Source organism: Bombina bombina, unplaced genomic scaffold, assembly GCF_027579735.1.
Source record: "Bombina bombina isolate aBomBom1 unplaced genomic scaffold, aBomBom1.pri scaffold_1653, whole genome shotgun sequence".
In the NCBI taxonomy this organism is placed as follows: Eukaryota; Metazoa; Chordata; class Amphibia; order Anura; family Bombinatoridae; genus Bombina; species Bombina bombina.
In genome coordinates this window covers 16,248-43,871 of record NW_026512899.1, presented here as the reverse complement: position 1 = coordinate 43,871, position 27,624 = coordinate 16,248, and the positions used below count along the sequence as shown (strand labels likewise).

The 27,624-nt window shown below is 42.4% G+C and overlaps 1 protein-coding gene across 1 annotated transcript in view; it reads left to right on the top strand.

Moving 5' to 3' along the window:
• The window catches only part of LOC128644595 (gastrula zinc finger protein XlCGF26.1-like), a 34,641-nt gene extending 7,218 nt beyond the window's left edge, over positions 1 to 27,423 (top strand). The window contains exons 3-5 of the mRNA XM_053697142.1: positions 12,168 to 12,260; positions 19,731 to 19,835; positions 24,776 to 27,423. Coding sequence (XP_053553117.1) covers positions 12,239 to 12,260; positions 19,731 to 19,835; positions 24,776 to 26,220 — 1,572 coding nt within the window. The 5' untranslated portion in view covers positions 12,168 to 12,238 and the 3' untranslated portion in view covers positions 26,221 to 27,423. The remainder of the gene's footprint in view (positions 1 to 12,167; positions 12,261 to 19,730; positions 19,836 to 24,775) is intronic.
• The last annotated feature ends 201 nt before the right edge of the window (positions 27,424 to 27,624 follow it).

Here is a 27,624-nt window from a genome sequence, read left to right as displayed (position 1 = left end):
CCTCTCTTCCTTCTCTCTCACCCTCTGCTTCATGTAAATGATACACACACATGCCCTCTCTTCCTTCTCTCTCATCCTCTGCTTCATGTAAATAGTGCACACACATGCCCTCTCTTCCCTTCTCTCTCACTCTCTGCTTCATGTAAATAGTACACACACGCCCTCTCTTCCCTCTCTCGTCCTCTCTACTTCATGTAAATAGTACACACACATGCCCTCTCTTCCCTTCTCTCTCACCCTCTGCTTCATGTAAATGATACACACACATGTCCTCTCTTCCTTCTCTCTCACCCTCTGCTTCATGTAAATGATACACACACATGCCCTCTCTTCCTTCTCTCTCACCCTCTGCTTCATGTAAACGATACACACACACGCCCTCTCTTCCCTTCTCTCTCACCCTCTGCTTCATGTAAATGACACACACACACACATGCCCTCTCTTCCCTTCTCTCTCTCACCCTCTGCTTCATGTAAATGACACACACACACACACACACACACATGCCCTCTCTTCCCTTCTCTCTCTCACCCTCTGCTTCATTTAAATGATACACACACATGCCCTCTCTTCCTTCTCTCTCACCCTCTGCTTCATGTAAATGATACACACACATGCCCTCTCTTCTCTTTCAATTTTGATTAATGTCAATAGTACACACACACCTTTTTGTTTCCTTCTTTCTCACCATCTGTTTCATGTAAATGATACACACACATGCCCTCTCTTCCTTCTCTGTCACCCTCTACTTCATGTAAATGATACACACACCCTATCTTCCCTTCTCTCTCACCCTCTGCTTCATTTAAATGACACACACACACACGCCCTCTCTTCCCTTCTCTCTCACCCTCTGCTTCATGTGAATAGTACACACACATGCCCTCTATTCTCTTCCCTTCTCTCTCACCCTCTGCTTCATGTGAATAGTACACACACATGCCCTCTATTCTCTTCAATCTCACCCTCCGCTTCATGTAAATGATACACACACATGCCCTCTCTTCCTTCTCTCTCATCCTCTGCTTCATGTAAATGGTACACACACACATGCCCTCTCTTCCCTTCTCTCTCACCCTCTGCTTCATGTAATTGGTACACACACACATGCCCTCTCTTCCCTTCTCTCTCACCCTCTGCTTCATGTAAATGATACACACACATGCCCTCTCTTCCTTCTCTCTCACCCTCTGCTTCATGTAAATGACACACACACACGCCCTCTCTTCCCTTCTCTCTCTCACCCTCTGCTTCATGTAAATGTTACACACACATGCCCTCTCTTCTCTTCTCTCTCACCCTCTGCTTCATGTAAATGGTACACACACACATGCCCTCTCTTCCCTTCTCTCTCACCCTCTGCTTCATGTGAATATTACACACACATGCCCTCTATTCTCTTCCCTTCTCTCTCACCCTCTGCTTCATGTGAATAGTACACACACATGCCCTCTATTTTCTTCAATCTCACCCTCTGCTTCATGTAAATGATACACACACATGCCCTCCCTTCTCTTCACTCTCACCCTCTGCTTCATGTAAATGGTACACACACACACACACACACGCCCTCTCTTCCCTTCTCTCTCACCCTCTGCTTCATGTGAATAGTACACACACATGCCCTCTATTCTCTTCCCTTCTCTCTCACCCTCTGCTTCATGTGAATAGTACACACACATGCCCTCTATTCTCTTCCCTTCTCTCTCACCCTCTGCTTCATGTAAATGATACACACACATGCCCTCTCTTCCTTCTCTCTCATCCTCTGCTTCATGTAAATGATACACACACATGCCCCCTCTCTTCCCTTCTCTCTCACCCTTTGCTTCATGTAAATAGTACACACACATGCCCTCTCTTCTTTTCAATCACCCTCTGCTTCATGTAAATGATACACACACATGCCCTCTCTTCCTTCTCTCTCATCCTCTGCTTCATGTAAATAGTGCACACACACATGCCCTCTCTTCCTTCTCTCTCACCCTCTGCTTCATGTAAATAGTACACACACATGCCCCCTCTCTTCCCTTCTCTCTCACCCTCTGCTTCATGTGAATAGTACACACACATGCCCTCTATTCTCTTCCCTTCTCTCTCACCCTCTGCTTCATGTGAATAGTACACACACATGCCCTCTATTCTCTTCAATCTCACCCTCTGATTCATGTAAATGATACACACACATGCCCTCTCTTCCTTCTCTCTTACCCTCTGCTTCATGTAAATGATACACACACATGCCCTCTCTTCCTTCTCTCTCATCCTCTGCTTCATGTAAATAGTGCACACACATGCCCTCTCTTCCTTCTCTCTCACCCTCTGCTTCATGTAAATGATAAACACACATGCCCTCTCTTCCCTTCTCTCTCACCCTCTGCTTCATGTGAATAGTACACACACATGCCCTCTATTCTCTTCCCTTCTCTCTCACCCTCTGCTTCATGTGAATAGTACACACACATGCCCTCTATTCTCTTCCCTTCTCTCTCACCCTCCGCTTCATGTAAATGATACACACACATGCCCTCTCTTCCTTCTCTCTCATCCTCTGCTTCATGTAAATGATACACACACATGCCCTCTCTTCCCTTCTCTCTCATCCTCTGCTTCATGTAAATGATACACACACATGCCCTCTCTTCTCTTCACTCTCACCCTCTGCTTTATGTAAATGGTACACACACATGCCCTCTCTTCCCTCTTTTGTCCTCTCTGCTTCATGTAAATGGCACACACACATGCCGTCTCTTCCCTTCTCTCTCACCCTCTGCTTCATGTAAATGATACACACACATGCCCTCTCTTCTCTTTCAATTTTGATTAATGTCAATAGTACACACACACCTTCTGTTTCCTTCTTTCTCACCATCTGCTTCATGTAAATGATACACACACATGCCCTCTCTTCCTTCTCTCTCACCCTCTACTTCATGTGAATAGTACACACACGTGCCCTCTCTTCCCTTCTCTCTCACCCTCTGCTTCATGTAAATGACATACACACATGCCCTCTCTTCCCTTCTCTCTCACCCTCTGCTTCATGTAAATGACACACACACCCTCTCTTCTCTTCTCTCTCACCCTCTGCTTCATGTAAATGGTACACACACACATGCCCTCTCATCCTCTGCTTCATGTAAATAGTGCACACACATGCCCTCTCTTCCTTCTCTCTCACCCTCTGCTTCATGTAAATAGTACACACACATGCCCCCTCTCTTCCCTTCTCTCTCACCCTCTGCTTCATGTAAATAGTACACACACATGCCCTCTCTTCTTTTCAATCACCCTCTGCTTCATGTAAATGATACACACACATGCCCTCTCTTCCTTCTCTCTCATCCTCTGCTTCATGTAAATAGTGCACACACACATGCCCTCTCTTCCTTCTCTCTCATCCTCTGCTTCATGTAAATAGTACACACACATGCCCCCTCTCTTCCCTTCTCTCTCACCCTCTGCTTCATGTGAATAGTACACACACATGCCCTCTATTCTCTTCCCTTCTCTCTCACCCTCTGCTTCATGTGAATAGTACACACACATGCCCTCTATTCTCTTCAATCTCACCCTCTGATTCATGTAAATGATACACACACATGCCCTCTCTTCCTTCTCTCTTACCCTCTGCTTCATGTAAATGATACACACACATGCCCTCTCTTCCTTCTCTCTCATCCTCTGCTTCATGTAAATAGTGCACACACATGCCCTCTCTTCCCTTCTCTCTCACCCTCTGCTTCATGTAAATAGTACACACACGCCCTCTCTTCCCTCTCTCGTCCTCTCTACTTCATGTAAATAGTACACACACATGCCCTCTCTTCCCTTCTCTCTCACCCTCTGCTTCATGTAAATGATACACACACATGTCCTCTCTTCCTTCTCTCTCACCCTCTGCTTCATGTAAATGATACACACACATGCCCTCTCTTCCTTCTCTCTCACCCTCTGCTTCATGTAAACGATACACACACACGCCCTCTCTTCCCTTCTCTCTCACCCTCTGCTTCATGTAAATGACACACACACACACATGCCCTCTCTTCCCTTCTCTCTCTCACCCTCTGCTTCATGTAAATGACACACACACACACACACACACACACACATGCCCTCTCTTCCCTTCTCTCTCTCACCCTCTGCTTCATTTAAATGATACACACACATGCCCTCTCTTCCTTCTCTCTCACCCTCTGCTTCATGTAAATGATACACACACATGCCCTCTCTTCTCTTTCAATTTTGATTAATGTCAATAGTACACACACACCTTTTTGTTTCCTTCTTTCTCACCATCTGTTTCATGTAAATGATACACACACATGCCCTCTCTTCCTTCTCTGTCACCCTCTACTTCATGTAAATGATACACACACCCTATCTTCCCTTCTCTCTCACCCTCTGCTTCATTTAAATGACACACACACACACGCCCTCTCTTCCCTTCTCTCTCACCCTCTGCTTCATGTGAATAGTACACACACATGCCCTCTATTCTCTTCCCTTCTCTCTCACCCTCTGCTTCATGTGAATAGTACACACACATGCCCTCTATTCTCTTCAATCTCACCCTCCGCTTCATGTAAATGATACACACACATGCCCTCTCTTCCTTCTCTCTCATCCTCTGCTTCATGTAAATGGTACACACACACATGCCCTCTCTTCCCTTCTCTCTCACCCTCTGCTTCATGTAATTGGTACACACACACATGCCCTCTCTTCCCTTCTCTCTCACCCTCTGCTTCATGTAAATGATACACACACATGCCCTCTCTTCCTTCTCTCTCACCCTCTGCTTCATGTAAATGACACACACACACGCCCTCTCTTCCCTTCTCTCTCTCACCCTCTGCTTCATGTAAATGTTACACACACATGCCCTCTCTTCTCTTCTCTCTCACCCTCTGCTTCATGTAAATGGTACACACACACATGCCCTCTCTTCCCTTCTCTCTCACCCTCTGCTTCATGTGAATATTACACACACATGCCCTCTATTCTCTTCCCTTCTCTCTCACCCTCTGCTTCATGTGAATAGTACACACACATGCCCTCTATTTTCTTCAATCTCACCCTCTGCTTCATGTAAATGATACACACACATGCCCTCCCTTCTCTTCACTCTCACCCTCTGCTTCATGTAAATGGTACACACACACACACACACACGCCCTCTCTTCCCTTCTCTCTCACCCTCTGCTTCATGTGAATAGTACACACACATGCCCTCTATTCTCTTCCCTTCTCTCTCACCCTCTGCTTCATGTGAATAGTACACACACATGCCCTCTATTCTCTTCCCTTCTCTCTCACCCTCCGCTTCATGTAAATGATACACACACATGCCCTCTCTTCCTTCTCTCTCATCCTCTGCTTCATGTAAATGATACACACACATGCCCCCTCTCTTCCCTTCTCTCTCACCCTTTGCTTCATGTAAATAGTACACACACATGCCCTCTCTTCTTTTCAATCACCCTCTGCTTCATGTAAATGATACACACACATGCCCTCTCTTCCTTCTCTCTCATCCTCTGCTTCATGTAAATAGTGCACACACACATGCCCTCTCTTCCCTTCTCTCTCACCCTCTGCTTCATGTAAATAGTACACACACATGCCCCCTCTCTTCCCTTCTCTCTCACCCTCTGCTTCATGTGAATAGTACACACACATGCCCTCTATTCTCTTCCCTTCTCTCTCACCCTCTGCTTCATGTGAATAGTACACACACATGCCCTCTATTCTCTTCAATCTCACCCTCTGATTCATGTAAATGATACACACACATGCCCTCTCTTCCTTCTCTCTCACCCTCTGCTTCATGTAAATGATACACACACATGCCCTCTCTTCCTTCTCTCTCATCCTCTGCTTCATGTAAATAGTGCACACACATGCCCTCTCTTCCCTTCTCTCTCACTCTCTGCTTCATGTAAATAGTACACACACGCCCTCTCTTCCCTCTCTCGTCCTCTCTACTTCATGTAAATAGTACACACACATGCCCTCTCTTCCCTTCTCTCTCACCCTCTGCTTCATGTAAATGATACACACACATGTCCTCTCTTCCTTCTCTCTCACCCTCTGCTTCATGTAAATGATACACACACATGCCCTCTCTTCCTTCTCTCTCACCCTCTGCTTCATGTAAACGATACACACACACGCCCTCTCTTCCCTTCTCTCTCACCCTCTGCTTCATGTAAATGACACACACACACACATGCCCTCTCTTCCCTTCTCTCTCTCACCCTCTGCTTCATGTAAATGACACACACACACACACACACACACACATGCCCTCTCTTCCCTTCTCTCTCTCACCCTCTGCTTCATTTAAATGATACACACACATGCCCTCTCTTCCTTCTCTCTCACCCTCTGCTTCATGTAAATGATACACACACATGCCCTCTCTTCTCTTTCAATTTTGATTAATGTCAATAGTACACACACACCTTTTTGTTTCCTTCTTTCTCACCATCTGTTTCATGTAAATGATACACACACATGCCCTCTCTTCCTTCTCTGTCACCCTCTACTTCATGTAAATGATACACACACCCTATCTTCCCTTCTCTCTCACCCTCTGCTTCATTTAAATGACACACACACACACGCCCTCTCTTCCCTTCTCTCTCACCCTCTGCTTCATGTGAATAGTACACACACATGCCCTCTATTCTCTTCCCTTCTCTCTCACCCTCTGCTTCATGTGAATAGTACACACACATGCCCTCTATTCTCTTCAATCTCACCCTCTGCTTCATGTAAATGATACACACACATGCCCTCTCTTCCTTCTCTCTCATCCTCTGCTTCATGTAAATGGTACACACACACATGCCCTCTCTTCCCTTCTCTCTCACCCTCTGCTTCATGTAATTGGTACACACACACATGCCCTCTCTTCCCTTCTCTCTCACCCTCTGCTTCATGTAAATGATACACACACATGCCCTCTCTTCCTTCTCTCTCACCCTCTGCTTCATGTAAATGACACACACACACGCCCTCTCTTCCCTTCTCTCTCTCACCCTCTGCTTCATGTAAATGTTACACACACATGCCCTCTCTTCTCTTCTCTCTCACCCTCTGCTTCATGTAAATGGTACACACACACATGCCCTCTCTTCCCTTCTCTCTCACCCTCTGCTTCATGTGAATATTACACACACATGCCCTCTATTCTCTTCCCTTCTCTCTCACCCTCTGCTTCATGTGAATAGTACACACACATGCCCTCTATTCTCTTCAATCTCACCCTCTGATTCATGTAAATGATACACACACATGCCCTCTCTTCCTTCTCTCTTACCCTCTGCTTCATGTAAATGATACACACACACACATGCCCTCTCTTCCTTCTCTCTCACCCTCTGCTTCATGTAAATGATACACACACACATGCCCTCTCTTCCCTTCTCTCTTACCCTCTGCTTCATGTAAATGGTACACACACATGCCCTCTCTTCCCTTCTCTCTCACCCTCTGCTTCATGTAAATAGTGCACACACATGCCCTCTCTTCCTTCTCTCTCACCCTCTGCTTCATGTAAATAGTACACACACATGCCCTCTCTTCTTTTCACTCACCCTCTGCTTCATGTAAATAGTGCACACACATGCCCTCTCTTTCCTTCTCTCTCACTCTCTGCTTCATGTAAATAGTACACACACGCCCTCTCTTCCCTCTCTCGTCCTCTCTACTTCATGTAAATAGTACACACACATGCCCTCTCTTCCCTTCTCTCTCACCCTCTGCTTCATGTAAATGATACACACACATGTCCTCTCTTCCTTCTCTCTCACCCTCTGCTTCATGTAAATGATACACACACATGCCCTCCCTTCTCTCTCACCCTCTGCTTCATGTAAACGATACACACACATGCCCTCTCTTCCCTTCTCTCTCACCCTCTGCTTCATGTAAATGATACACACACATGCCCTCTCTTCTCTTCACTCTCACCCTCTGCTTCATGTAAATGTTACACACACATGCCCTCTCGTCCTCTCTGCTTCATGTAAATGATACACACACATGCCCTCTCTTCTCTTCACTCTCACCCTCTGCTTCATGTAAATGTTACACACACATGCCCTCTCTTCCCTCTCTCGTCCTCTCTGCTTCATGTAAATGGTACACACACATGCCCTCTCTTCCCTTCTCTCTCATCCTCTGCTTCATGTAAATTATACACACACATGCCCTCTCTTCCTTCTCTCTCACCCTCTGCTTCATGTAAACGATACACACACATGCCCTCTCTTCCCTTCTCTCTCACCCTCTGCTTCATGTAAACGATACACACACATGCCCTCTCTTCCCTTCTCTCTCACCCTCTGCTTCATGTAAATGATACACACACATGTCCTCTCTTCTCTTCACTCTCACCCTCTGCTTCATGTAAATGTTACACACACATGCCCTCTCTTCCCTCTCTCGTCCTCTCTGCTTCATGTAAATGATACACACACATGCCCTCTCTTCCCTTCTCTCTCACCCTCTGCTTCATGTAAATGATACACAAACATGCCCTCTCTTCCCTTCTCTCTCACCCTCTGCTTCATGTAAATGATACACACACATGCCCTTTCTTCTCTTTCAATTTTGATTAATGTCAATAGTACACACACACCTTCTGTTTCCTTCTTTCTCACCCTCTGCTTCATGTAAATGATACACACACATGCCCTCTCTTCCCTTCTCTCTCACCCTCTGCTTCATGTAAATGATACACACACATGCCCTCTCTTCCTTCTCTCTCACCCTCTGCTTCATGTAAATGATACACACACATGCCCTCTCTTCCTTCTCTCTCACACTCTACTTCATGTGAATAGTACACACACATGCCCTTTCTTCCCTTCTCTCTCACCCTCTGCTTCATGTAAATGACACACACACACCCTATCTTCCCTTCTCTCTCACCCTCTGCTTCATGTAAATGACATACACACATGCCCTCTCTTCCCTTCTCTCTCACCCTCTGCTTCATGTAAATGACATACACACACACCCTCTCTTCTCTTCTCTCTCACCCTCTGCTTCATGTAAATGGTACACACACACATGCCCTCTCTTCCCTTCTCTCTCACCCTCTGCTTCATGTGAATAGTACACACACATGCCCTCTATTCTCTTCCCTTCTCTCTCACCCTCTGCTTCATGTGAATAGTACACACACATGCCCTCTATTCTCTTCAATCTCACCCTCTGCTTCATGTAAATGATACACACACATGCCCTCTCTCACCCTCTGCTTCATGTAAATGATACACACACATGCCCTCTCTTCTCTTCACTCTCACCCTCTGCTTCATATAAATGGCACACACACATGCCCTCTCTCACACTCTGCTTCATGTGAATGATACACACACATGCCCTCTCTTCTCTTCACTCTCACCCTCTGCTTCATATAAATTGCACACACACACATGCCCTCTCTCACCCTCTGCGTCATGTAAATGGCACACACACATGCCCTCTCTCACACTCTGCTTCATGTGAATGATACACACACATGCCCTCTCTTCCCTTCTCTCTCACCCTCTGCTTCATGTAAATGATACACACACATGCCCTCTCTTCCCTTCTCTCTCACCCTCTGCGTCATGTAAATGGTACACACATGCCCTCTCTCACCCTCTGCTTCATATAAATGGCACACACACATGCCCTCTCTCACACTCTGCTTCATGTGAATGATACACACACATGCCCTCTCTTCTCTTCTCTCTCACCCTCTGCTTCATATAAATGGCACACACACATGCCCTCTCTTCCCTTCTCTCTCATCCTCTGCTTCATGTAAATAGTACACACACATGCCCTCTCTCACACTCTGCTTCATGTAAATGATACACACACACACACACACATGCCCTCTCTTCCCTTCTCTCTCACCCTCTGCTTCATATAAATGGCACACACACATGCCCTCTCTCACACTCTGCTTCATGTAAATGATACACACGCATGCCCTATCTTCCCTTTTTTTTCTTCACGCTCTGCTTCATGTAAATGATACACACATGTGCCCTCTCTATCCCACTTCTAGTTCATTAAATGGTTTTCTGAAAACTCTTATTTTATTGTGAACTCAGACATTTGGGCCATTAATAAAGATTAAATATAGGAATAAATACGATGACAGTAGTGGAACATTATTTAATCTACAGACTATTATATATAAATTTTGAAGGGACATTCCGGTGAAAATGTAAAAACACATAAATTAGTTACATCTTTGAATAGAAACATATTTGCAATATAAATGTATTGGCAAAAATACCTATAGTAAAAGTTATCACTGTTTTAGTGTTAGCATTTGTCTCTGCTCGTGCATGTGAAGCATAGCTAGATATTCTCAGTGCACCAGCATTTTAAATACAGCAGCTGCTCAGAGCACCTGCGGGGCTTGTATCATGTCAGCAATTAACAAATTGAGTCATCACCAGATGGTAAAAGCACCTTAGGTTCTCTGAACAAGTGCTGTGTTTGAAATGCTGGTGCACGGTGCATACTTAAAGGGATGCTAAACCCAGTTTTTTTATTTAATGATTCAGATAGAGCATGCAATTTTAAGTAACTTTCTAATTCATTCCTATTATCAATTTTTCTTTGTTCTCTTGCTATCTAAGAAGCTAGATAATTTTTGGTTCATATACCTGGACAGCACTGGTGTATTGGTGAGTGCATTTAGCCACTAATCAGCAAGCACAACCCAGGTTGTGAACCAAAAATGGGCCGGCTTCTAAACTTACATTCTTGCTTTTCAAATAAAGATAGCAAGAGAATGAAAATAAAAATTGATAATAGGGGTAAATTAGAAAGTTGTTTAAAATTGCATGCTCTATCTGAATCATGAAAGAAACAATTTGGGTTTAGTGTCCCTTTAAATACATGTTTGAAACAGCTATAGCTTTTATTAGAAGCAATTTCGCTAATACAGGTGTACCTCGCTCATACAGCGTGTTAGGGACCGGAGCCCCGCTGTACTTGCCAGTGCGTTTAAAAACTTGAAAATATGTTTGAACTAACATTTATTAGGGGTGCAATAGCGCTACGTTTAGTTTAACACTAGCACAGCACAGTATTAAATTAGTATTCAATAAATACTGCACCTGTAAAATAGTGACAATTACTGTAGTAAAATTTGCCAGACTATAGCACTGAGACACAGATTGCACTGTGATGCTGTAAACAGAGTGAACTGTGCATAACACAATGGTGCCAGTCACTTTCCTCGCAATCTCACGAAGATTACAGCACTTTTTCAAAATCATTGGAGGTTGAACCTTTAGCTCCACAAAGCGCTGTATTAGCGCAGCGCTGTAAAGTGAGGTTTACCTGTACATCTATATTACAAAGATGCTTCTATTCAAAACTGAAATGCACCCATGTGGATTCTAATTTTGGCTGGAATGTTCTTTTCAGTTCTGAAATAAGTTTTGGGTGTTTATGCTTCATACTCGTACCTTCAAATTTGCAATATATTTGAAATATTTAACGTAACATCTAAACGTACAAATGTAATAAAATTACATTTTTGATGTTATTGATCAACCTCAATATGCACCAAATATTAAAGGGACAATCTACTTTTTTTTTATTTTTGTTCAAAAAGATAGATAACGACTTTACTACCAATTCCCCAGCTTTGCTAAACCAACATTGTTATATTAATATACTTTATAACCTTAATTTATCTGTTTCTAAGCCTCTGCAGGCCATCTCTTATCTCAGTGCCTTTTATTAGCCTTTTACAGTGCTAGTTCATGTGTGTCATATGGATAACATTGTGCGCACTCCTGTGTAGACTGATAATAATTATGCAGGAACAGCACTAATTGGTTGAAATGCAAGATTGTGAAATAAACTGAGATACAGAGGCCATCTACATAGGCTTAGGTACAAGGTGATCACAGAGGTAAAAAGTATTAATATAACATTGTTTGTTATGCAAAACTGTAGAATGGGTAATAAAGGGATTGTCTATCTTTTTAAACAATAATAATTTTCAAGTAGATTCTCCCTTTAAGTGTATGGCAATTAAGTACCCATTACTGTGTTAAACAATAGTTGCCTTTGGGGTGAAATAAAATCCTAAACCTTGAAATATTGTCTGCAATAAATGTTCTTACAGATGACATTAATACTGACGTAGATGTTAAAGCAGAAGATCTGAGTGTAACGTGTCAGCTGGCAATTAAGGAAATGTGTGACAGTGACAATGAAGGTAAGTGCGTGTGTGACGTGTTTTCTGTTTTATAGGGTATTACCTGTTTTTTTATAGCTTGTTGTCTGTAAGTACTGTACATTATATTATCAGTCAGGGTGTCACCTCAATCACACACTGCAATAGTGTACGCAGTTGAATTGCATGTTTTAATGAGCTGTGAAGACACACAAGCAAATGCAGGCATGCAGCCCGTAGGTGAAACATTTATTTTAGATACATTTAGGGCCAGATTACGAGGGGCACGTTAACATTTATACATGGGTGATAAGGAATTTTATCTCGGCTATTTGCTGGCATCCGCCCGTATTACAAGTTGAAAGTACTCTAGAATGATTACCGCATCCTCAGAGCCCTGGTTAACTGTTTTGGGAAACACAGTGTCACAAAAAAAAAAGTACATTTTCGCTTGTGAGGGATACCCCGACTGGGTAGCTCCGTCCAAAGGGTCCTGCTTCCTCCCTGCTGACTGCAGCTGTGTAGCCGCCAAGTGATTACAGCCAGTAGCCCAGCCTGATACCCGACAACACCAGTATTCAGGCTTCCACCCTGTGACAGACTCTGGTTCCCCCGACAGGGTAGCTCTGCCAAAGGGTCCTTCCTCTCCCTGACAACAGGTCACTATGTAGCAGATAAAGTGGCAGACTCTGGCTACCCCGACTAGGTAGCTCTGTCAAACGGTTCCTTCTGACAACCAGAACCTGGAACAAGCCGCTATGTAGCGGGGAAAGTGAAAATATCAATCACCACCAAAAATAACTAGACAGACTAGCATTCAGGTGAAAAAAGGAACTGATTTTATTGGTAAACACACACACTCCTTACAAAAACACAGTCTTATCTCACTCCCAAATCTCCCGCCATTCCTGCCCCTCCAGACAGGCTGGCGTCAGCCATAGCAGCCACAGTCCCACAGAGTCCCCGGACACAGAGGTAGTGTTTTCAGGGTGTCATTTGAAAGCTCTCGGTCCCCAGATGCCACAGTCCAAAAATCGATGTGATTCATTACTGGGAACCGGAGTTACAGCCCATTAAAGATAGGGGGGTAGGGGTGTCCAAAACCCCCTGTTCCCAAAGTAGCTCCCTTACGGTAATTTCCCTACCTCTTGTCCTCCCCAGAGGCTACCAGTCCCCAAAAGAGTGGAGCTCTGGGGCAAAGGGCTGCTGGAGCGACTAGGGGTAAAGTTAGCGGGTGTCTGGCTTAATGCGGCTGGCCGGCAGTTCCAGGAGCCCGGCCAGCCTAGAAGGGCTTTCCCGGTAGGGGTGCGCATCTTCACTGGTCTCACGATTCGATTCGATTATGATTATCATGTCAACGATTCAATTCGATTCCACGATGCATCACGATTACTACCCATGGTTTTCATCAACAAATTCATATTTTTGTTTAGAACAGTAAATGCTAAATGTGTGTATATTATAATATATATATATATATATATATATATATATATATACACACATAGTTATATACATGCTAACAATATATAAATTATATTCAATAAAAAATGTTTGCATCAATCTTTAACAAACAAAAGTCCATAGCCTTTAATACAGATATAAGTATAAAAAGTACTCAAACTTTTCTAAAGGAACATAATTCACTATATAGGTAGTAAATGCTGTCTCCTGTCACTTTACACACAGCATCTTTGTATAAACATAAGCCTAAAAGTTCTTATCATAAAGTGAATTCATTATACACTACCGTATAGGAATATATTATATTTGGTACCTCTATATTTTTATATTTACACAGCACCCCCACACTGTTTATACACACTGTATACACACACCAGGCACAAGACGCTTGTCACACTGTGTTTACAAGCTGTGTCCCTGTATTTACACACGCATTGAATATCAACCGATCTGTAAACTGTACTCACAATAACGTCGCATGCGCTCCATGTAACATCGCAACACATCACCTCATTTTGCTCAAGAACCCCCTCACCTGCACAGGGTCTGCCATCTTGCTCCATTCATGCTCCTCTATCCCCAGAGGAAAGCACTTGTGCAAGACCTCAACCATCTCACTGCACAGGCGCGACTTAGGGATCCCCGCAACCGTAGACAACAGAGCAGAGTATGGGTTCTTTAGTCAACCATATTGGGAAAGACAGAAGTTTTCGGGTGAGACCATTACGCAATCTGAGGGATGTTGTCCGAAAGGCGTGCTTCTGGAAAGCAATAGGCTGGTCTGTAGGAGGAAATAAAGGGAGAAAGTTCCTAGTCTTGCCGGGCAGGGTCACGTGACGTGTTAATCGATTCGGCTCTTCACTGCATCGATGCAGCATCGTTAAAGGCTGCATCGCGATGCATCGTGGTGCCGATTATTTTCAACACCCCTATTTCCCAGTCAGATATCAGCTCTTTCCTGATCAGGTACACATAGCACAACCAACATATAGCAAGAGCCTGGGATATCCTGTAGCCATGAACGGGCCAAAACTAATGTAAACCGGAGTGAGCCATGTAGTAAGGGGGTGGGGGTAGCCTTGGCGGACTGGTATCCGTGACATCTCCCCCCTTCCAGTTCAGCAGACCTGGCTAGATCATTAACTGGTCAGCCTGGGGCTGTCCGGTGGCCCTCTACTTGTCGATTGCTGGGAGAGGTCATCCCATCCCTCCTGGACTTGAGGCATCCATGGTGTTTCCCGCTGGCCTTCATCCCCTGCGCCCGGGGTGCAGGGATAGTTACCCAATGCAAAGTTTTCCGAGGCCGGTTCCAAAACAGTAGCTCTTTCCTCTCTGGGCTGCTCTCCCAGGAAAGGCACTTGCTAATCCAACTGGAGGGTGTACTATTCCTCACAACTGGGGAGTGTCTGAGGGATACAAGGCACAGGTGAGTGTACGTGTGTGATGTGTCTGAGGGATACAGGGCACAGGTGAGTGTACTAGTGTGACGTGTGTCTGAGGGATACAGGGCACAGGTGAGTGTACGTGTGTGATGTGTCTGAGGGATACAGGGCACAGGTGAGTGTACATGTGTGATGTGCCTGAGGGATACAGGGTACAGGTGAGTGTACGTGTGTGATGTGTCTGAGGGATACAGGGCACAGGTGAGTGTACGTGTGTGATGTGTCTGAGGGATACAGGGTACAGGTGAGTGTACGTGTGTGATGTGTCTGAGGGGTACAGGGTACAGGTGAGTGTATGTGTGTGATGTGTCTAAGGGGTACAGGGTACAGGTGAGTGTATGTGTGTGATGTGTCTAAGGGGTACAGGGTACAGGTGAGTGTATGTGTGTGACATGTCTGAGGGATACAGGGCACAGGTGAGTGTACATGTGTGATGTGTCTGAGGGATACAGGGCACAGGTGAGTGTACATGTGTGATGTGCCTGAGGGATACAGGGTACAGGTGAGTGTACGTGTGTGATGTGTCTGAGGGATACAGGGCACAGGTGAGTGTACGTGTGTGATGTGTCTGAGGGATACAGGGTACAGGTGAGTGTACATGTGTGATGTGTCTGAGGGGTACAGGGTACGGGTGAGTGTATGTGTGTGATGTGTCTGAGGGATACAGGGCACAGGTGAGTGTACGTGTGTGATGTGACTGAGGGATACAGGGCACAGGTGAGTGTACGTGTATGATGTGTCTGAGGGATACAGGGCACAGGTGAGTGTACGTGTGTGATGTGACTGAGGGATACAGGGCACAGGTGAGTGTACATGTGTGATGTGTCTAAGGGGATACAGGGCACAGGTGAGTGTACGTGTGTGATGTGTCTGAGGGATACAGGGCACAGGTGAGTGTACGTGTGTGATGTGTCTGAGGGATACAGGGCACAGGTGAGTGTACATGTGTGATGTGTCTGAGGGATACAGGGTACAGGTGAGTGTACGTGTGTGATGTGTCTGAGGGATACAGGGCACAGGTGAGTGTACGTGTGTGATGTGTCCTGAGGGATACAGGGCACAGGTGAGTGTACGTGTGTGATGTGTCTGAGGGATACAGGGCACAGGTGAGTGTACGTGTGTGATGTGTCTGAGGGATACAGGGCACAGGTGAGTGTACATGTTTGATGTGTCTGAGGGATACAGGGCACAGGTGAGTGTACGCAAGGGATACAGGGCACAGGTGAGTGTATGTGTGTGATGTGCCTGAGGGATACAGGGCACAGGTGAGTGTACGTGTGTGATGTGTCTGAGGGATACAGGGCACAGGTGAGTGTACATGTGAGATGTGTCTGAGGAATACAGGGCACAGGTGAGTGTACATGTTTGATGTGTCTGAGGAATACAGGGCACAGGTGAGTGTACATGTGTGATGTGTCTGAGGGATACAGGGCACAGGTGAGTGTACATGTTTGATGTGCCTGAGGGATACAGGGCACAGGTGAGTGTACGTGTGTGATGTGTCTGAGGGATACAGGGCACATGTGAGTGTATGTGTGTGATGTGTCTGTGGGATACAGGGCACAGGTGAGTGTACATGTGTGATGTGTCTGAGGGACGCAGAGCAAAGGTGAGTGTACGTGTGTGATGTGTCTGAGGGACGCAGGGCACAGGTGAGTGTACATGTGTGATGTGTCTGAGGGAAGCAGGGTACAGGTGAGTGTACGTGTGTGATATGTCTGAGGGACGCAGAGCAAAGGTGAGTGTACATGTGTGATGTGTCTGAGGGACGCAGGGTACAGGTGAGTGTACGTGTGATGTGTATGAGGGACGCAGAGCAAAGGTGAGTGTACGTGTGGGATGTGTCTGAGGGATACAGGGCACAGGTGAGTGTACATGTTTGATGTGTCTGAGGGATACAGGGCACAGGTGAGTGTACGTGTGTGATGTGTCTGAGGGATACAGGGTACAGGTGAGTGTACGTGTGTGATGTGTCTGTGGGACGCAGAGCAAAGGCGAGTGTACGTGTGTGATGTGTCTGAGGGATACAGGGTACAGGTGAGTGTACGTGTGTGATGTGTCTGAGGGACGCAGAGCAAAGGTGAGTGTACGTGTGTGATGTGTCTGAGGGATACAGGGTACAGGTGAGTGTACGTGTGTGATGTTTCTGAGGGACGCTGAGCATAGGTGAGTGTACGTGTGTGATGTTTCTGAGGGACGCTGAGCACAGGTGAGTGTACGTGTGTGACGTGTCTGACCATGGAACTCCCAGTAAAGTAGCCTATAAGTTTCTCATAAAATTGTGCATACATAAATAGCATTATAAACACATTTTTTTAAAGAACTAACTTGTTATTTGACTGCTGTGCTAGCTTAGTCCTAAACATGTAAATAAGTCTCCTTTTTACTGGTTGCTAGGCGCCTCTATGGACGAGTTTACACCGTGCACCAGCAGTGATTCTGTGACATTTGTTTGCCGTGTGCTATAGATCATTAGCAAGACTTAAGTTATCATATGACACCGCACTGCAGAGGGTACGTGTGCCTTAGCAGTAAATTTCAAAATGCTAGATTTCTAATATAGAATTGTTTTATCTTTTTTATATTTATAGGCCATGTTCTCATTTTAATTTACCTTCTAAATAATACAGGATTTACTGAGACTGGTGTAGAGTCCTTTGAGAAATCGAGGGTTAAGTCATCATGTAGCCACTGCAAAATTACTGGCTTCTGGATTCTTGGGCTGCCTCGTTTTGTACAAATTTGTCAGTCTTACAATACCCCATATAGACAAAGACACTCGTAGATAGACAGATATTTAACATTTACATACTGCTAGATTACGAGGCTTGCGTTAGGCTTAAAAAGCAGCGTTGAGAGGTCCCAACGCTGATTTTTAACGCCCCCTGGTATTACAAGTCTTGCAGGTACAGGTGTACCGCTCACTTTTTCGGCCAGACTCAAAAATACCGCAAATCCACTTACGTCAATTGCGTATCCTATTTTTTCAATGGGACTTGCATAGAGCCGGTATTACGAGTCTTCCAAAAAGTGAGAGGTAGACCCTCTCCTGTCAAGCCTGGTACCGCATTTTAAAGTCAGTAGTTAAGAGTTTTATGGGCTAACACCGTAGTATAAAACTCTTAACTAAAGTGCTAAAAAGTACACTAACACCCATAAACTACCTATTAACCCCTAAACCGAGGCCCCCCACATCGCAAACACTATAATAAATTTTTTAACCCCTAATCTGCCGAACCGGACATCGCCGCCACTATAATAAATATATTAACCCCTAAACCGCCGCACTCCCGCCTCGCAAACACTAGTTAAATTTTATTAACCCCTAATCTGCTGTCCCTAACATCGCCGACACCTACCTACATTTATTAACCCCTAAGCTGCCGCCCCCAATGTCGCCGCCACTATATTAAAATTATTAACTCCTAAATCTAAGTCTAACCCTAACACCCCGCTAACTTAAATATAATTTAAATAAATCAGTTAACTAAATTATTCCTATTTAAAACTAAATACTTACCTATAAAATAAACCCTAAGCTAGCAACAATATAACGAATAGTTACATTGTAGCTATCTCACGGTTTATTTTTATTTTACAGTTCAACTTTGTATTTATTTTAACTAGATAGAATAGTTACTAAATAGTTATTAACTATTTAATAGCTACCTAGCTAAAATAAAGACAAATTTACCTGTAAAATAAAACCTAACTTAAGTTACAATTACACCTAACACTACACTATAATTAAATTAATTCCCTAAATTAACTACAATTAAATACAATTATCTAAAGTACGGAAAAAAAACACTAAATTACAGAAAATAATAAAATAATTACAAGATTTTTAAACTAATTACACCTAATCTAATCCCCCTAATAAAATAAAAAAAGCCCCCTAAAATAATAAAAAGCCCTACCCTATACTAAATTACAAATAGCCCTTAAAAGGGCTTTTTGCGGGGTATTGCCCCAAAGTAATCTGCTCTTTTACCTGTAAAAAAAAGTACAATACCCCCACCCAACATTAAAACCCACCACCCACACACCCAACCCTACTCTAAAACCCACCCAATACCCCCTTAATAAAACCTAACACTAACCCCTTGAAGATCACCTTACCGGGAGACGTCTTCACCCATCCGGGCCGAAGTCCTCAACGAAGCCGGGAGAAGTCTTCATCCAACCGGGCAGAAGTGGTCCTCCAGACGGGCAGAAGTCTTCACCCAGACGGCATCTTCTATCTTCATCCAAACTTTGGTTAACAAAAGCTTGTTACAATAGCTCTGACATAAGAGGGAATAACAATCTTGAGGGGCGGCGCATGCGCAATGCGCTAAAGGGAGTAATACCTGACTGGTCGCACGTCCAGAAAATATTCTAAGGGGCTTAGGCATTGTACTTTGTAAACAGACATTTAAAAAAATATTTATAAATGCAGACGATTCACACAGAATGTTCCGAACTACCATACTTAACTTTCTGCTATTATGTTTAAAAATGTATTACTTTTTGTGTGAACTGTCCCTTTAAGTTAATTGTAGGAGTTTGATGTTATTTTTGAAATTTCAGTGATTTATTTATTTATTCTTTTTTTTTCCCCCAGGTAAAAACGATGCTAAGATTTCATGTAACAAGGGACAAACAAAAGATCAGTGGCTAAGAAATGTCCAACCATCAGAGCAGGAAATGTGTGCCAATATAAGTACAGGTGAGTGTACGTGTGTGAGATGTCTGAGGGACGCAGGGTGCAAGTGAGTGTACAAGTGTGACATGTCTGAGGGACGCAGTTTACATGTGTGACACTTGAGAGGGATGTAGGGCAAAGTGAGTGTTTGTGTCATGTCTGTGAGAAACAGGGCACAGATAGTGTATGTGTGCGACATGTGAGGGTTGCAGGGCACAGGTGAGTGTACGTGTGAGATGCGTCTGCGGGAAACAGGGCACAGGTGAGTGTACATGTCTGATGTGTATGTTCACTAATAGTTTATTTTACATATTATATATTACTTTTTATATAAAGTGATACTTTGGTTTTCATTACAAGTAAAGAATATATGGCATAAATGCAACATTCTAAAAAAAATAAAACTAAATGTTTTGTGCTTATAGCAATAATTATTTAAAGGGACACTCAAATAAACTTTTATGATTCAGAAAGAGCATTCAGTTTTATGATACTTTCCAATTTACTTCCATAATCAAATTTTGCAGTCTTTTTATATACACACTTTCTGGGGAACAAGCTCCTACTGAGCATGTGCACAAGCTCACAGGGTTTATGTATACTAGTCTGTGATTGGCTCATGTCTGTCACATGATAAAGGGAGGCGGAAAAAGGGTAGAAAAAAATAAATTTGACAATTTTTTTTTACTGCTTATTTGAAATTCAGAGTAGGTATTATTGTCTTGTCTTTTTATTATGCATTTGTTAATTATGCAATTGTATTTAATGGTCCTTTATGTTACATATTAACCCTCTTTTCTGTGATGTAAATGCTCTTAGCCTTTTTTACGTTAACTCAATAGCTGTGGTGGTTTGATGTTATTTTGGAAATTTGTTACAAGTTGATATCCTTTTGGTTTATTTGTATTGGGGAATTTTAAGCCTTTTCAGCTAAATACTCCTCATCTATATGATATTACAGATTTGGCTACCTTACTTCCTTTCCTCAGATACCCCTTCCCTCATTCTCAGTGACTTCAACCTCCCTGTTGATAATCCCACTGCCTCCTATGCAAAAAACTTCTGCAACTCACTTCCTCTTTAGGCCTGTCACAATGGACTGACTCTCCCACTCACAAAGATGGTCACTCCCTTGATCTGTTTTTCAGCTATCGATGCACTATCTCAAACTTCACAAACTCACCGTTTCCTCTTTCTGACCACCACCTCCTCACTTGTAACATCACCTCCCTCCCTATAATTCTCCCTCCTTCTACCTCTCACACTAAACTTCACAGCAGTATTAAGTCAATAGATCAGCAACAGCTTGCTAGCTCTCTCGAACCTCTTCTCTCTTCCAACCGCTCCTTTTCTTGTCCTGATGAATCTATCTGCCACTACAACTCCACCCTTACATCGGTTCTTGATAATCTGGCCACACCTACCATAGGTCAGAAAACATACACTCATCCTCAGCCCTGGCATACTCCTCTGACACGGTACCTACGCAGATGTTCCGTACTGCTGAGCGACACTGGAGGAAATCTCAGAGTTCTGCTGACTTTCTTCACTATAAGTTCATCTTGAACGCTTACTATTCTGCCCTTAATCTATATAAGCAACATTACTTCTCTACTTTTATCTCTACTCTTTCTTCAAACCCAAAAATGTCTGTTCTCCACATTCAATACTCTTCTCCGCCCACCCCCACCTCCCACCAAAACTTTTCTCTCAGCTCAAGATTTTGCCAGTTACTTTAACAATAAAATAGACTCCCATCAGAAATGAAATCTGCTCTCAACATACTACCAGTCCCCCACCCCCTCAAAAGCTCACAATCATCCAAAACCCACATAGCCATAAATTTAGCTCTTTTGCCCCTGTTACAGAGGAAGAAGTTTCTGCCCTTATACTATCCTCTCACCTCACTACCTGTCCCCTCGACCCCATCCCCTCACAACTACTCCCCTCCCTCTCTTCTACCCTTACCTCTATACTCGCACACATCTTCAACCTCTCCCTCAGCACTGGTATAGTTCCCACATCTCTGAAACATGCATTAGTCACACCTATACTCAAAAAAACCTTCTCTCGATCCAACCTCCCCATCCAACTACCACCCTATTTCCCTACTCCCTTTTGCCTCAAAGCTTCCTGAAAAGCTAGTATATGCACGTCTAGCCCATTTCCTTACATTAAACTCCCTCCTTGACCCACTGCAATCCGGATTTTGTCCCTTTCACTCAACAGAGACAGCAATTGTTAAGGTTACCAACGACCTACTTACAGCAAAATCCAAAGGCCACTTCTCTCTACTTATCCTCCTTGATCTGCCTGCAGCCTTTGATACTGTGGAGCACCCTCTTTTGCTCCATACCCTCCAATCCTTTGGCATCTGCGACACAGCTCTCTCTTGGTTCTCTTCCTATCTGTCTAACCATACCTTTAGTGTAGCCTTCTCTGGGGCATGCTCTGCCCCGTTACCTCTTTCTGTTGGGGTACCGCAAGGCTCTGTCCTCAGTCCCCTTCTCTTCTCAATCTACACATCCTCATTAGGTTCCTTAATAAAGTCTCAAAGGTTTAATTATCATTCGTATGCAGACGATACAAATTTAACAAGACCGTATTTTATTGAGCTGCTGGTTGACAAAATTATTTATGTGGACTATAATGTCCGGTATCTTTTACTCTCATATCCAAATAATTTTTATTTTAGCTGATTATTATTGTGACATAAGATGGTCACCATTACCCTTGTAATATACAAATAGCTTTTGAATATCAGTGTTTTTAGCTGTTTAGAGTGTAAATAATATCAGCTCTGAATTGGTTAGATAATCCTGTTTGTATTTTTGGGGGTAACCTTTTGGGTATATCTTTAATAGGGGTTTAGAAAGTATTGATATGCCATTGCACTGTATGTAAATATGGTCATGGTTTGCTGCCCCTTAAATATTAATAATGATACTTTCTTATAACGCAACACCAGTGAGTACTATATTGTGAATTATTCTCTATTGGTTTCACTGTGTGTCTTTATAGCCAGCTACTATTTTTGTATCTTCTGGTTAAACTGAGGAAAAATTTCCTATTAAACCAATGGTTAACGATATTATCACTATGTGTTGAAGCTTTAACTTATTCAGTTTTACTTGGTCTGCTATGTGGTTATCATCTAATGTCCCCGCTATGTATAACCTTCTAGCTGTAGGGTGTGGTAAATTTTGATTCGCTTGTACCTCCTATGTTCTTCTGCTATAACGTTACAGTTAGCTTCAGGCTAATACCTGTTTATAAGCTTTCTAGCTGCAGACTTGGAAAATACAGAGAAAAACTGAATTGCTCTGCCGTTTATTTAAACTGTCTACAATCAATATATGAGTTTCAGTCACTTGTAGCTTGTTTGGAATAGTTGGATTGTTTTAAGAAAGTATCAAATCCCTTCCGTTTGTATCCACTATAATACCATGATTCTAATATTTCCCTATATTCACACCGCTAAACAGCAGTGATTACCTTTTAGTTACCTCTATGCTGTGAACCTGTTATGCTGCAGTGCCTCTCGATACTACAAAAATTATCTTGTCAGTATACCTTGTAATAATTACCAAATTTACCTCTCTGCACCAGAACTATCTCCTTCCTTGCTAACCCGTGTCACTGTCTCTCTCATATCTCATCTTGGATGTCCTCTCACTACCTCAAGCTAAAACTCTCCAAAACTGAGTTCCTTATCTTCCACCCTTCTTCCAAAATCTCCACCCCCCATGACTCTATAACTGTTGATAACTACATCATTTCCTCACATGCCGTCTTGGGGTCACACTTGACTCAGATCTTTCACTCCTCACATTCAGTTCTTGGCTAAAGCCTGCGGCTTCCACTTTAAAAACATTGCTTACATTAGACATTTCCTTACACAAGACACAACTAAGATTTTAAACCACACTCTCATCCTTTCCGCCTCCTCTACTGCAACTCCATCCTCTCTGGTCTCCCTAGCTGCCACCTAGCTTCTTTTACAATCCATAATGAATGCCTCTGCCAGGCTCAACTTCCTTACACCTCGCTCTTCATCTGCCGCACCTCTCTGCCAATCCCTTCACTGGCTTCCTCTTGCCTCCAGGATTAAACACAAAATTCTCACTCTGACACACATAGCCCTCCACTGCATTGCTCCCCCCTACATCTCAGATCTTGTCTCCTGATACTCTCCCTCCCGTCCCCTTCGCTCCGCTCATGATCTCCTACTACAAGTGCTTCCTGAAGAGTCTACTATTCAGGGACACATACAACCTACACTAACCTTACTTATCTCCACTGCTATTCCCTTAAACTCCATGGCACGTAAGCCTATGAGCCCAGCTGTTTGTAGTTCACCTTCATAAGAGCCGACTACAACAGTGCAACTCTCAGCAGGACCCTCTACCACTTTTATCCCGGTATTTTTTTTTATATACCACGTATGTTCATAGAGCTGCGAAACCTGTTGGCGCTCTACAAATACCTGATAATAATTGCCTGAGTAATACAGCTGGCTGGGGAGCTGCTGATTATCCCAGAAGGTGTAGTTGACACGTGAGTGAGATTCTTCTCTATGATGAAGATTTTATATATTGCTTAGATATACTACACCACCTGGGGCCATTTTCAAAAGCAGTAGTAAAAATTATTTTAGCCCATAAACTAATCTTTATATTACTAAAAGTTTTTGTGGACACAATATTAAAAGGAATAGATATATTAGGTAGAAAAACAACAACATTATATTAAAGTTAGTTCAGTCTTTGACTAAGTGTGAATTATTAGAAATAGTCCCTAATGTCCAGTAAACTGCCCTTAAGCCTTAGCATAGAAAAGGTCTAGTTGTCACAGTGTCTACTACAAGTGTAGGGGACTGATTAAATCAGAACAGTTTATATGTTCTCATGATAAAATAATTATGTAATTAATAACATTAGTTCCATTGTGTTTCTTATTGACAGGTGAATTTACAAACTGCAATAATCCTAGTCATGATCAGAGTCCAAATGCTTCTTTAAATCTTCAAAATCAAAGAAGCCACATGGGAAATTTATGTACTGAATGTGGGAAATGTTTTCTTAAGAAATCACATCTTCTTAAACATCTAAAAATTCATACAGGAAAAAAGCAATTTTCCTGTCCTATATGTGGGAAATGTTTTAACTGTAAAAACATTCTTGTTGCTCATCAGAAAATTCATACAGGGGAGAAAGGATTTTCATGTTCTGACTGTGGAAAATGTTTTACTCGGAAATCAACTCTTCTTATGCATCAACAAATTCATACAGGGAAGAAAGCATTTTCATGTTCTGACTGTGGAAAATGTTTTACTCGGAAATCAACTCTTCTTATGCATCAACAAATTCATACAGGGAAGAAAGCATTTTCATGTTCTGACTGTGGAAAATGTTTTACTCGGAAATCAACTCTTCTTATGCATCAACTAATTCATACAGGGGAGAAAGCATTTTCATGTTCTGACTGTGGAAAATGTTTTATCCTGAAATCGCATCTTATTAGGCATCAGAAAATTCATACAGGGGAGAAAGCATTTTCATGTTCTGACTGTGGGAAATGTTTTACTCAGAAATCACATCTCATTACACATCAGAACATTCATACAGGGGTGAAAGGATTTTCATGTTCTGACTGTGGAAAATATTTTACTCTGAAATCACATCTTAGTAGGCATCAGAAAATTCATACAGGGGAGAAAGCATTTTCATGTTCTGACTGTGGGAAATGTTTTACTCAGAAATCAAATCTCATTACACATCAGAAAATTCATACAGGGGTGAAAGGATTTTCATGTTCTGACTGTGGAAAATGTTTTACTCGGAAATCAACTCTTCTTATGCATCAACAAATTCATACAGGGAAGAAAGCATTTTCATGTTCTGACTGTGGGAAATGTTTTACTGTGAAATCAGCTCTTATTATGCATCAGAAAACTCATACAGGGGAGAAAGCATTTTCATGTTGTGACTGTGGGAAATGTTTTACTCTGAAACAAACTCTTATTAGGCATCAAACAATTCATACAGGGGAGAAAGCATTTTCATGTTCTGACTGTGGGAAATGTTTTACTCTGAAATCACATCTTATTAGGCATCAGAAAATTCATACAGGGGAGAACGCATTTTCATGTTCTGACTGTGGGAAATGTTTTACTCTGAAATCACATCTTCTTAGCCATCAGAAAACGCATACAGGAGAAAAAGCATTTTTGTGTTCTGACTGTGGAAAATGTTTTACTCGGAAATCAACTCTTCTTATTCATCAAAAAATTCATACTGGGGAAAAAGGATTTACATGTTCTAAATGTGGAAAATGTTTTATCCTGAAATCACATCTTATTAGGCATCAGAAAACTCATATTAAAAGAAATCAGAGTTTAACCTTCTAACTGAAGAGGAATAATATGGTAGTTGTCACCCACACAATACCAAGTGCTGATGACTGCATGTGACCCCCTGGGGCCTGCAGTTTTGGAGCTGTTTGAGGTCCCTTCTGCAAGCATTTATGAGGTGACCCCAGGGATGATTTGATTTAAAAATTATGATTTAAATCACTAGTCTGTAAGACCAATTTAGATCATGGTTTTCATGTTTAGAATGTTTTCAGATTATTTGTTTATAGTTATACCAGGCTATTACTAAATTGGTTATATATCATTAGATATGCATAGATAGATCATTGAAATGAATGAAATTAGTTGGAGGTGAATTATCTCCAGTTTAATTGGTTAATCATTCACATTTTATCAACTTTTCACCTGTACTTTATTGGAAGTAGGAAAATTATTACATTAATAACAATATAAATAGTTTTATTTTACTAAAACAATAACATTATTTTTCATTTTTAATGCTTGGCCCTCCCTCCTCACACTTAGGTCCTTGTGCAGATCTATTCCACTCCAAACAATCTTCTATTCAGTGAGCTTCTTGAAACTTAATATGGGTTAATTATGTGTATATAGATTTGCAGGGGAGCAATGGCATTAAAGGAAAGTGAAGTCAAAATTAAAGTTTCATGATTCAGAAAGAACATGAATTTTTAACAATTTTCCAATTGACTTCTCTTATCTAATTTGCTTTGTTCCTTAGGTATCCATTGTTAAAAAGCCTGCATAGGTAGGCTCACTAAAATGCAGTGCACTACTGTGAGCTAGCTGCTTGTCACAGTCTCACCCATTGTATTCAGATAGTCCCCAGTAGAGCATTGCTCTCCTTCAACAAAAGATTCCAAGAGAATGAAGCAAATATCATAATATAAGTAAATCTAAAAATGTTATGTTCTATCTAAAACCCAAAAGTTATCTTTCATGATTATGTCCCTTTAAGGTCTATTTATCAACTCTGTATGTTTATTTTTTTAGAACATTTTGCTGTGCATGTTATTTCTGCAGACACAAGTTCCCAGGACGAGAACTACAGAATGAATCATGTGATAATATCATTAAGATTAAAAAATTCTCCAAAATAATCTGACAGAAACCTTTTGGAGAGCATGATATTGTGAATAGATTAATGGAATTAATTAATAAAAACATTACAGTAATGAATAAACAGCATCTTGCTATATAATTAAAAACTAATCTATATTTCAGGATTAATAACCTTTGGATTATAATGTAACTTTAATCCAGGGTCCCTATGTAGGTTTGAATAGCCAAGGGAGCACCTGGAGCCTCCATGTTATTTTTAATTTCTGCTTATTTTAGAAATGTTGCCTAATACAACTATAGATCTACAACGGTTTTGACTATAGAGTTGAAAAAGAAAATCTCACTGTTTTGTTTACAACC